Here is a 13210-nt window from a genome sequence, read left to right on the forward strand (position 1 = left end):
ATGACTCTGGGAATGGCGGGTCACCATTATTGAAGGAAATCAATTAAGAAAATTAATGTAAGCTTTTACTGGGATCTTTTTTTCATTGGCCAGTGTTAAAGTTTCCACTCATCCACTCTCTGGCTCTTCTCGAGCCAAATGCAGGCCATTGGAGGTTAATGCATTTTTACTGTACTACGAGCTGCGAACCTCCTTCAAAAGCCCAGACTGACGTAAGAGCTTGTAGAAACCATCTGGGATCAGAGTTACAAAGGCTATTGGATTCAGCCAAACACAGCATCAGAGAGCCTTAAAGCTGTATTATTAGTGACTTGGATAAGCAGAGGAAATCTACAGATCTGTTTAATAGACACAGCACCTCCTCATGTTTGTTTGTTGTTTTTTTTTTCGGTGCTGAATTCGCTTCTGTTACAACTCTGAAATCAGTCTAATTGCTCAAGTTGTCATGTTGCAGATTGATCTTAAGCTTGTTTGAATGTGAGTTATAATATCATGATTTGTCCTCCTTAGCTGTCTGATTCAGGGTTGTACACCTGCGTTGCTACCAGCTCCAGTGGAGAAACATCATGGAGTGCCTACTTGGATGTCAGAGGTCTGCTTTAGTAGAAATAATTCATATGAGAAATTAACATAATTATATGCATATCAAGCCTAACATTGCTTGATATTCTTTGCTTTTGCGGGTATTAATTTTGTCTCTCTCACCTCCTCAGACTCCACTGACCTCATCGACTTCATGTCTCACAATGCAACCGCCCTCCCAGGGCCACCCTCCAAACCAGAGGTCACCGATGTTACCAAGAGCAGTATCTCGTTGTCATGGGAACCGGGGCCGGAGGCGGGCTCCCCAGTGTCCTCCTATGTCATCGAGGCTTTCGGGTACGTCTGTGACCTATGGCCTCCAGCAACATTTAGTGACCCCGAACTTTCATGGCAGTAACAGATGTGGGTGTTTCTGTGGGCATTCAAGCAAGCCAGTTTGTATAAGCAGAATAATCTAGATGCTTTTTCTCTTACTGATGTACAGTTTGATTAGAAAGAATGAAAATAATAGTCTGGTATTTATATTATTTGATAAATAAAAGACAGTTTCAAGCAGAATTTGATTGACACACAGGATTTTGCTTTTTTCCCCGCTTTGTCTCATAATTGTTCAACTGATTACTCGTTTTGATGATGACAAGAAGAATTTCAAAAGGCTTCACTGGTGATTTTTGGCATGTCATTATTGCGTGACATGTCATTTTGGCTCCCAGTGTCTAGAAGTATGGCTAAACTGTCTGATATGTCTTCTACAGTAAGAAAAAATATTGTTCCCTAACTTATTAGATTTGTTCTCTTTACAGTCAATCAGTGAGTAACAACTGGCAGACAGTGGCAGACCATGTGAAGGCCACAGACTTCACAGTCAAGGACTTGCGGCCCAATACTGTCTACCTGTTCATCATCCGGGCAGTCAATGCTCAAGGGCTCGGGGATCCAAGCCCAATGTCTGAGCCTGTTCGGACTCAAGGTACTGAAATAGGAAAGAATCGTACTGTATTATTAGGGATAAGCACCACTGTTCTGATCTACATGCCTCTATTTCCTCCTCTCTCCCAGACATTAGTCCCACAGCTCAGGGAGTGGACCATCGCCGTGTGCAGAAGGAGCTGGGGGATGTAGTGGTCAACATGCATAATCCTGTCGTTCTTAGCTCCACTTCAGTGCAGGTCACATGGACTGTGAGTACTTGCAACGTTTGAAAAATGTACTTTCTACTAGTTTATAGCGGTTGTGCTTCTATTACCTTCAGAGAAGTGAAACAAATCTGGTCTAAGCCTGTTTGAGAACTTTACACCTGGCATGTCACCGTGTTTTGGATTAGTTGGCACCCTCACAGAGTAAACATGATGGGATGGATACACATTCATAACTGAACAGCTGCTACTGCATCAATTTAGATTGGTTCAGGATGATGTAGGAATCAAGACTAATGTTTCTATTCAGGACAAATACATCACCATTAGGTGCTACATGTGTCACTTCTGGAAGCAGTTTGCAGCCAGCGCTTTATCTGGGAAATGTTATTTCTGTCTGTTGGCAAGGTGTCCCTACTGCCTGCTGCTGTAGGTTAATAACACACCTAGGATGGGCTTACACTTGTCTGTTATTTCATGCTTGTCAGTATGACAACCATGTCCTGTGATACAGCTTTTAGACTGACACAGTGACAGGCATAAACTGCCTTTGTGGTCGATCTGAATGGGTCCACAGACGTTATTTGACCTGGCTCCATTTCGTGGGAAGAATACTCATTCATAATTCTGTAAAAGTTTCTCTTTTAAAGTGGTTTATGGGCACGTCAAGATTAGGAAGGATTTTTCAATAGGTGTTTGTTGCCTTGTCTATGTCCTGTCAGAACAGTTGCACAAATGTGCCTTTCCCATTTTAGTGTTTTTACGACAGTCAACTTTAATTGGACAATCTGTTACTCAACTAGATGACACGGTGATGTTCGCCGGGTTTCAGGCTGTTACACTCGTTCCGGACTTCATATCAAACTCACACCTGATCCTGGCCTGTGTACCCACTCTATCTACAGTGGAATTTCTGAGACTATATTCACTGGAGGGGAAGGATGAATATGCTTTTTTTTTCTAAGAAACTCCCACAGGGCAACAATACAAATAAATCTGTAGAGTTGCAATCTAAGCTCTTTATAAAATAACAGGATGATGGAAGTACAGGTGTGCAATCACTGTATAGCAGGTCATGAATAATTTCGCAGCTCCTTTCTAAGACAGTAGGAAAGTGAGCAGAAAGGATAAGTGTTTATTGTGATGCACTCACTCAACTACATGAATTATTTTTAAAAGTGTGAAGGGAATGAAAAAGAAGGGAGAGCTGCTTCTTCTGTTTATGGAGCTTTACGGTGCACAAACCATTTTGTTAAGGAAATACAGACTGAGGCTACACAGCGAGAGAAAGGAAGAACAAAAGAAGAAAAAAGGATCCATCTTAACATGTTGGACTAGTCCTGATGATCAACAGCTGCTTCGTATCACTTGTAAAGCTTTTTCTGCTTCTGCCTGTTAACAATCATTACTATGAGTTTGTGCCTGTTACATATTTTACTCTTCTCCTGAACCAGTGAAAAAAAACAATAGGAAACTGAATAGTTTGATCCAATATTCAGGGCCCAGACTGTGCTGAGAGTCTCTCACTCAGGGGCTCTGTGCAAACTTGGCAAAAACACCCAACTCCCATCATGAGGTTCTTGCAGCTCTGTTGCTAATTAACTGTCTGACTAACTAAGCATGCAATTGTCAGTGACAGAGGGCACAAGCTGAATGCTGATCCAAGCCAGTTTACACACAGATGCACGACATCTCCCACATCATCACCATACGGCATGTCTTTTTCCCACTCTCTGCCACTTTTCCTCTCCTCTCAGGTGGAGAATCCATCCCAGTTTATTCAAGGCTACCGCGTTCTGTACCGGCAAACTTCAGGGCTGCCCTCCCCAGGGCCGTGGCAGATACAGGACTTGAAGGTTGCTTCAGAGAGAGACATAACTCTCTCTGGTCTGAAGAAGGGCATCGTCTATGAAGATTAAAGTGGCGGCCATACTTCAATGAGTTCCAGGGTGCAGACAGTGGAATGCCATGACCGCCCGCACCATGGAAGAAGGTAAGTGGCGAATTAATTCACATTTCTAACAAAAATTTACTTCTCTGCTGAATTAAAGTTGGAAAGAATGTAAGGTATAGTTACTTAAAGATGAGCTCTTGTGTAAATTTTTCTACCTACTATGCTGCTTAGCTGCCGCTACTAATGGCTTCATGGCTAGATAGTAATGGATAATGGCATTTCAAGTACACCCACCCACACACGCACACTGCTGCTGTGCCATGTCTTCTGCGTGTGGAAACAGGTCTCCCAGACAGCGCAGTGGGGTTCTACTGACAACCCTGGACCTCTGTGGGTTGGTGTGCAGAGGGGGAGGTTAAAAACGTCTCCTTTGACATAAACACAGCTCTCTCTCTCTGCTCCTCAATGGACCCCTGCTGCCATGTTTCTTTCCAGAAGTACATGATATGACCCTCCCTCACTAACATCACACACACACCAATGAGCTTCATGGGTGCTTTATGGTGTCCTCTTCGTCCTCCTGTTGTGCAGGTCAATTGATCAGATACTGATTCTCCTTGGGTTAATCAAACATCATGGGAAAACAGCATCTCTTGTAAGCCTAGAAGTTGCCTCAACACTATCTTTTATTTTTTAAATTTTCTTCCATATTCAAGTTGCCTGGTGATAGTTCCTGGTACATCCATAAGCTATAGCTAATTCGCCATAGCTTTAATGGAATTTGGCAAAATTTAATTAAATGCAGTGTAGGCAAACAAATGGGGTGAAGTATGCTAAAAGCCTGTAAATAAACAGAGAAAAATAGCAACCAAAAAAGCCCTGGGTCACCATAGTTGAGTACAAACCTAATGGTAACTTGATAAAAGTTTTCAACAAAAAACATTTGCATTCCAGGGTCTGCTTATAGGCTTTGTCTGAGTTTCTACCACATCACTTGATCTTCATCAGCAGGCAGATTTGCTTCAACAGCTACTGACATTGATCTGTTGAATATTTTTGCTGAGAGACGGTTGTGATTTAAGAGGTCACATGCTTAGAACTCAGAAATGAATCATCAGAGTTTACTCTTGACCTTCGCAGCATGGCAACTCATTTAGTAGCTTTTCTCAGGAGTCCTCGCCAGCTAGTCAAAAAGTACTCACAGTCCGATGATAGCATCATTAACAGCTATTGGCATCTCATTGCAAACATTCATCTCCATAACAAGTGAGCAAACTCGATCCACTGATGAAGCTTGAGCCAGGTCCCCTTCCCAACTCATCACATATGGCTGCTTTGGTCAGAACCCGCTGGCATCACAGCTGAATGCACTGGGTATTGTTCATCGTCATTTTTCAAATGTAATTTGAGAGACCTATAAAAATCTGTTAATGCCATGTGTCTGTAGCCAAATGTTCTCTGCTGCTATCGTGCATTCAGGCAATGAGAAATCGGCTTCATTTCTAATTGCGAAAGGTTGAATTTTAACGAAAACCATAGTTCTTTAATGAACTTAACTTTGAAAACTAAGTGAAAAAATAGTGGCCTGACACCAAGGCATGATAGTTAGTCTCCTGGGGTGGAAGTCTTTGGACCTATGTCACAAACACCCCTCATTATAAAGTTGTGTAAAAACTAGAAAAACTCCTATATGCCTCTTGGTGTCAAATCTGGATACCAGTCTCCAATGCCAAAGGACAAACATGTACATATTTCTGAAACACCAGCAGCCTTGACAAAGTAGCAGTAATTTGACGCCCTGGGAATGAGAGCATTTGATAAAGTCAGCTCATGTCAGTGGCCCTTGAGGTAGAGTTTTTCAAACTACTGTTTATATGGTCAAGAGTGAACTGTCATGATTCATAATTCATGTCTCTGGGGCGACAAGAGCGGCTCTTAATGTTGTTCATTGCATTCTGGGGCTGCATCCATTGGACTGTATGGAACAGCGTTTGCACTGAGAGCAAGTCATGACGAGGCCATTAATGCAAAAGAAAATGTTCGGCCCAAAGCATCTGTGTTTGATGATGAGAGGATCACAGTGCTGCATCTTCCTCCCAGTAGGAAGATAAGATCGAGGCTAAGAAATAGATGATACAACTGGTGGAGAAAGAGAAACTCACCTCACTGGAGCCCAATTAAAATGGCCACATAGGATCACCTGAGGTTTTTTGCAGACTGGGGAACATGCTCTAGTTACTTTGGGTCATGGAAACAAGGCATCGTGGTACCAGGAAAAAATTGGCTTGATCTACCAATTCTCTAGAGGCTGGAAATGTGCTGCTCTGCGGAATTATGAGGACAAAACACTTGTTACCAATCAAAGGCAGATTGGGAATGTGCCACTGCCTTTGTGAAACCCCACCAGAGGGTATCTTAGGGGTTATAGATGTCAAAGCATCTAACACCTGCCACTGTTTAAAGCAATAAATGTATTTTAAGACTAATGACCCCTCTAAACATGAATAAAGATGTTGCTCAGAGGCAGTGGCTTCTGCCACTCTCGTCTATAGGATCGTCGGACTCCCCACCACTGTTGATGGCAGATTACAGGAATTATAGTATGTCATACTTAAATCCCATACTAGTTAAGAACAGAATGTAATGATATTAGTGTGTCCCAGACCAGAGCTGGAGGGTCAGTGAAGGGAAAGCTTACACATATGTTATTTGGGGACAGATATGTTGACATAGCAATGTTTGCTAATTCATGAATTAGCCTAATTTATGCAGCCATTTGCATAACACGTTATGTTTACTACTTCATATCCTGTATGGAAGAACATTAAGCAGCTTAAGTGCCTTTTGTTTAATTGCACAGCTGTGAGTAAAAACAGAAATATTTTGTCAGACACTGCAAACATTAATTGCTTTAAATTACTCTCTAGCTACAGTGCTCATCAGTCTTAATATCAGTATTCGTCACATTATTAAGTGCATACTCTTCGACCTTTTCTGTTGTTTGGACCATTTATAGTGATGTTATCCTGAGTCATTACTGGTATTGTAGCAATTATTTATCCTTTGGGATTGTTCGCGTACTCACGGAAAAAGCAGAACTACACTTAATGGTTCCCGTCTTCTCCTAATGTAAACCTTTGACTGGCTGAGAAAGCTCCATCTGTTTGCTGAAGCAGCACCACTGAAATAGCATCTGGAAAACTGGAAGTTATTGCATGATGGTGCACTCATTTTAGCACAGTAGAAATACATATAGTTTTGAGTTAACTCTCATCTGTGGCAGGAAGAATTATGTGAAACAGAAGAGTTCACGTATTTCAGTTGTTGCTGTTGTCACTGCACTTCTGTTATCTTTTTGTTTTCAGTCTTTTCGTCTAGATGCTTACTTCTGTCTCGTGGAGAATGTTGGAAGCTGTATTATGGCTATTACACAGTAGTAACAGACTACTGTTTAAAAGTTTAGCATCACTTGGGCAATATCATGTTTTCCATGAAAACTCACACTTTTACTCCTGTGCTAACATAACTTCACAATTGTTTTCTAATCATCAATGAGCCTTTCAACACCATTAGATAACACAGTGTAGCATTAGAACACAGGAGTGATGGTTGCTGGAAATGTTTCTCTGTACCTCTATGTAGATATTTCATTAAAAATCAGCCATTTCCAGCTAGAATAGTCATTTACCACATTAGTAATGTCTGGACTGTATTCCTGATTAATTTAATGTTATCTTCACTGGAAAAAAAACAGTTTTCCTTTAAAAAATAAGGACATTTCTAAGTGACCCCAAACTTTGGAACGGTAGTATACATCCAGATCAAGAGACATACAGTGATAGAAGGATCTAAAGAACATTTGAAATCCTTTTACTGCAAATGCAGCATAACCAGAAATTTATATGAGATTTTAACAGCCAGTAGTAGGTTTTAAGTTATTCTAAAAACTGGTAGCCAGCTAGAAAAAAAACATTTACTTGTTAGTGCAAAAGTCCAACATCTGGATTTTGCAGCTAGTCTGTTGAACGGCTTTGAATTCATCCTTTTATTCAGAAAATCAGATCTCAAAGGAAAATAAACAAAACAGATGAACAAACTGTTCCTGGCTGACATTTCATAAATCCAGAAATGCTAAAGCAGTGGTGGAGGTATGTTTTTATTTGTGTGTTTGTTCTTCCCTCTGCAGATTTATGATCATGACTTGATTTTGTGAAGTTAGGTCTAAACAGATGATAGACTGCCTTAGACAGAATGAGCCAGAGATCCATATAGAGCCTTGTTTATTTAAAATCTTGATTGGCAGTCTAAATGATTTGTAAAGGTTGAATTCCTTCCACTGCAGTCCACCTGCATTCGCACTGGTTAGAGCCTATAATAAGGAGAGAGGTATGATTATTTATGTCCATGCTCGGAGGTAATACCTTCGTCTCACAGGTGTAATATAATAAATTGGGTTTTATATTTGGCTGGCCTGCCATTAAATAAGTTTTCTGAACAGCAGTGTCATCTCAATATTAGAACAGTACATCTGTGAGAGTCTGTTTAACAGTAATTGCTTCAGAAAGTCAATACCGTCGAAATGGCTGAATATAGATATCCTCAAACTGGGTTGAGTTAATTCGTTAAATGTAATAAAAATAAACTGCATCTCATATGGCAGATTTAATTCCTTTGCTCTGCCAGGCTGTCAAATATTTTGCAGACATGCCATATCTGGTTAGAGTCTCCGTTTTAAGTACGAGCTAAATCATAGAGGGAGGTTTGTTTCATCTGTCCAACTCTAAAAAAAATCTATTCTTTTGCCATCTTTTGCTATGCCAGTTAATTAAGCCAGATGTTCAGCTTTTCAGATGTTTGAGGACTGGCAGGGGTCAGCGTCAGGACTGTCACAGATATCCTTTCAATATGGCATACCTGTATTAATCATATAAGCCAGGACCTGCAGTATCTACATGGCTTGCCGTTGCTTCAGTAAGAGATTCTGCACGCATTTGCTCTCCTCACCGACTATTTACAGAACCAAGCCCATCTGGAGGATTTAACTCACTCTAGCCATGCTGCTCTCGGGCCAAGACAATGGCCCACCTGCTTTGGCTTCTCCACACAGCTTTGGAATTCAGTGCCTTGCTTATACGGATGCGCCGCAGTTAGCATTATTATTTTGCAGTCCCTTAATTGGGTTCAGAGTAGTTATTTCATCCACTCTGTCAGAACGTAATGATAGTTTTAATGAGAATCATGAGAAACTATGTGCCCAGAGCTCATCTATTCAGTGGGAGATGATGATTTGCACAGTTGCATAGACACCGTGTTTGCCTCCTGCTGCCTGCAGTCTCTTTAAATCTGTGATCCGTCCATGCAGGTTATCAGGCCAGTTTGGTAAATTTAAAAAATGACCTTTTAAAGAGGGAGCTTGAATTTGGCACCCTGAGGCCCCACATTTGTGGTGACAAACCATCTCAAAACCCTCATTACAGGACGTAGTGATTGACCATTTTCATTCCAGTATGACATGCTAATCTGAATACAGCTACTTTGGAAACATTTACATGGAGCCAGAATGGTGGTTATCCATGATGGAAGTGATGTTCGCTACTGGGCTCAGCCATTTTTCTTTTTTTTTTCTTGGCGCAGGAACATCCACTCATAACTAAACTTGATGATTTGCTTGGAATGGTTATCATTTGTGCAAAGTGAAAATCAAAATTTGGACATCAAATTCTTCATGTGTATAACTTAGGATGCCAGTAAGATATTGGAATCTTAAACTCAGACTTGAGGATTTTTTTTTTTTTTTATTCCCTGTGCATCTCAGTTATGCAAAAAGAATCTCACTACTGAGATAAAAAATGAGATGAAGTGCTCTGGTAGCCATCTGCCAGGCTGGCTTAGAAAATACCTTGATGTATGGTTTGCTTTATGAATATGAATTGAGGTAGAGAGTGAGACAAATCCTTCTTTGACTTAATAAAATAAACATGAGACACTCCCTTTTCTATTGCAAGCAATATGCTAATAATTTAATTTTTTTTCTTATGTGTAACCTTTGTTTCTTTAATCTTTTTACACCGTTTGACCCATCAGCACCCAGTGCGCCTCCAGAGCAAGTGACAGTGTTGACAGTGGGAAACCATAACAGCACATCCATCAGCGTGTCGTGGGACCCTCCTCCTTCCGACCAGCAGAATGGCATCATCCAGGAGTACAAGGTAGGCACGGCCTCCTCTGCACTGAATGTTTCAATCACTACTATATACTATACAACCTTACAATGAAATCTGTCTACTGTGTCTGTCTTTTTTAGATTTGGTGTTTGGCCAACGAAACCCGCTTTCATGTCAATAAGTCTGTAGACGCAACCATCCGTTCAGTGGTGGTCGGGGGTCTGCAGACTGGAGTGCAGTACCGCGTGGAGGTGGCTGCAGGCACCAGCGCAGGAGTGGGGGTCAAGAGCAAACCCCAGCTCATCATCCTGGGTAATCCACTCACACACACCGAACCTGAAGTCAAATGAAATGACCTCATAATGGGGGGCCTAGGTCTCTCTCACAGACTGGGGGTCTGGAAAAATGATTTATCAATTTATCGCACTTGAAGAAAGAAGATTGCGCTTTACAGCGCAGACGTCTACAGAGAAATCAATAGTGCTTCATTAAGTGTAGTGTCTGGTAACACTGTGCCAAGTACTGTTAGCCATATCAATAATCCTCTTCAATATGTGGGCAGCTGGCGCTAACAAAGTAGACAGTGTTTTTGTAGGAGCTTATCAGCCTATCACATCTTATGAAATAGCTAAAGGATGCTCAGAGTATATAAGCCCAGAATCAATATGGGGGCCCAGGCCAGATGCTCTTCATCTGTGACTTTTGACTGATATATAATAACACCCTTAACACCCAAAGAAAAGGGGAAACAGGCCTGTGGACTGAAGCTTAATGATAGGGGGGTGGTTCCTCCTGGAGACTGTGAATCTAATTTCACAGCACAGTAGCCGCAACAGAAAATCAAACTCTGTCAGAGCTGCTCTGTCAATCTCGTGTCTTGCAGCTCAAGTTGATAAGTGCACTGCTGAATTGATTAACTCTATATTGGATGCACTGATGCTGTTTTTTTTTCTCTTTTTTTCTTTCCTTTTTTTTTACAACAGTGTATTGTTTGTTTGTTTTTTTTTCATTTATTCATGGTTCCATCTTTTGGCTGTCCCTGTAGTCAGTGTGTCCCAATGTTTGATATGCAGTATGTTCCCTGCTGTCTTGATTTTGTTTCAAGTGCATTTTTCAGTCTTTTATTGTTTATACGAAAACCATCTATGCAGTTCCTGGTTTTTGGTGTTTTTTTAAATTTTATTTATTTCATTTCAGGTCTCATATATATTGTGTCCACTGGTTTTGGTTGCATATGAGAATGTCTGACTCTATGTCATGGACCATGATGAGAAGCAGAGGATTTTTCACTGTTGTATTTTGATCTGAAATTCATGCTCTTTCATGTACAACATTAATTGAAATACAATCACTTTTTCATTCATGTGGCAATTAAGTATTTCATTAGTTTCTTCCCTATGTATGTGAATGTGTATATGTGTGTGCTGCCCCCAGGTGCAGAACTGAGGGACGTGATGACAGGATCGGAGGGCAACAATAGCATCTCCGACGTGGTGAAGCAGCCGGCCTTCATCGCTGGCTTGGGAGGGGCCTGCTGGATTGTCCTTATGGGCTTCAGCGCCTGGCTGTACTGGAGGAGAAAAAAGAGGAAGGGACTTAGCAACTATGCAGGTAAAAACTCAATTTCCACGGCCATGCATCAACGCTGGATCTCAAAGTGCAGTAGGTCTCTCTCTAGTGGAAGCTGATGTCATCACAGATGTGACTCCATTTGAGCTGGCTAACATGCAGAACAAAAGAAATATATTCAGCACAGATGGAAATAGGCCCTATTTACTTTAATTCACTGTGCAGTGATGTGCATCAACTGTGCTGAGTTCCATCAGCACCACACCTCAACACTCTAATACATTCATGCGAGATAAGTAATTTAACATCCCCTTCCATTATCAGACTATGGCTGGTGTTGTTTGCACATTAACATGAGGTACGTCTAGGTTTAGGTTTGGAGTATTCTTTTATCCCACTGTGAGTCAAGCATATAGCTGTGTGCAATTATCATAATGTGTATTGCAGCTTTCATTGCAGTGACTAGGGGAGAGAGAGCACTGTGATTTCCTAATTCAATAGGGATTTATATGATTGAGTGCTGCTTCTCTGATCCCTCCTCTCAAAACAAACTGACTTTAATTCCAAAACATCACATTCTGCTTTGAAAAGATTGGAATTTTGGATATGTATAGATGTAGTAACCATGTTTTTTTCCAGTAACTTCACCTCAAATAATAAACAATAGCTGTTTAATTGCAACATTATTAGATATTTTTCATTGTATTTTGAGAGAATCACATTAGATTATTACAAATTTGGGCTACACAATATCAGAAAAAAGTGACACTGCAGTGTTTGTTTTTCTGCAATATATATTGCCGTAAAAAAAATACAACATGTTTCACCAGATGACTTAATCTATTTGGAAATATTTACTAATTCCAGATAGCCTAGCCGCGCAAGACAACCCACGGCAACGAATTTAATTCTCTGCCAGGGTGGGTCTAGTTACCCTCGGTATGCCTCGAGGTTGGATGCTCCTAAAACTGGCCGACGAATCACCATGAAGTGTAGAGTCAGAAGGCGGGCGTAACTAAGTGACGACAGAGGCGCGACAATTCTGACAGAAACAACCGGAAACAACTAGCCTAGCCGTGCTAGACAACCCACGGCAACGAATTTAATTCTCTGCCAGGGTCGACAACAAAAACGACAACAGTCGTTGAGCTCCATTAGCACCGACTCTGAATAATCTTTCTGTTAACATGTCTGTAATATACTTGAGCTTCACCCATTGACTGTATAAATAAGGCTTGTCACCGAACTCCCACATCCTCTGATTTCCGGTGCTCTAGGATCTCCGTCAGCCTATTCGTAGCGCTGATTGGATGTATACCTACCCAACTGCTGCAGAAGGATTTGAAAGACAACCTTTTAGCCCGCCTCCCTTCCTGTCGAGAGTTCCTAGACCCTTGCGTCTTCAGACCTGGGTCTAGCGCGGCTAGGCTAAATTCCAGAATGATTGGGGGGAATTTGTTGTCGAGGGTATGTGCATCAAAAATATTTTTACAAAATCATCTCAAAAAAGCTGCCTGGGTCCTTTCTCATATGTTGTAACACAGGCAAAGGCGTCATAAATAGTTTTTTTACTTTTCATCGCATTCAGGTCTGACATTTCAGACATACAGACCTTGGTGGTGTTGATTTAAATGGTAAAACAAAATTAGTTGTGGTGCCTCATGGGGTGGCAACAATTGCAAGACGCTGCTGACAGAGCATCTTATTTTGTTCAATATCATCCTATTTGTGACCAAAATATTTTGCTGTGCGCATGTGGAGCCTGCGTATCAACCAACTCTGTGCCTTGTAAATACATTTTAAAAATCCAATGTACCCCAAAAAAAGCCTGAAATCAGAGAAAATTATGTTATCAGACAGACTTATCTTGCAAATTAGTCACAGAAAATGAGAATCTTGTAAGC

General features: G+C 41.1%; 1 protein-coding gene across 1 annotated transcript in view; it reads left to right on the forward strand.

The window, feature by feature from the left end:
- The window catches only part of LOC110967111 (roundabout homolog 2-like), an 85263-nt gene that overhangs the window by 61092 nt on the left and 10961 nt on the right, over positions 1-13210 (forward strand). The window contains 10 exon segments of the mRNA XM_022216623.2: positions 511-592; positions 714-879; positions 1347-1513; positions 1603-1724; positions 3437-3592; positions 3595-3639; positions 3642-3672; positions 9658-9782; positions 9878-10049; positions 11172-11348. Of these exon segments, the coding sequence (XP_022072315.2) occupies positions 511-592; positions 714-879; positions 1347-1513; positions 1603-1724; positions 3437-3592; positions 3595-3639; positions 3642-3672; positions 9658-9782; positions 9878-10049; positions 11172-11348 (1243 nt within the window).

Source organism: Acanthochromis polyacanthus, chromosome 17 (assembly GCF_021347895.1).
Source record: "Acanthochromis polyacanthus isolate Apoly-LR-REF ecotype Palm Island chromosome 17, KAUST_Apoly_ChrSc, whole genome shotgun sequence".
NCBI classification, from domain to species: domain Eukaryota; kingdom Metazoa; phylum Chordata; class Actinopteri; family Pomacentridae; genus Acanthochromis; species Acanthochromis polyacanthus.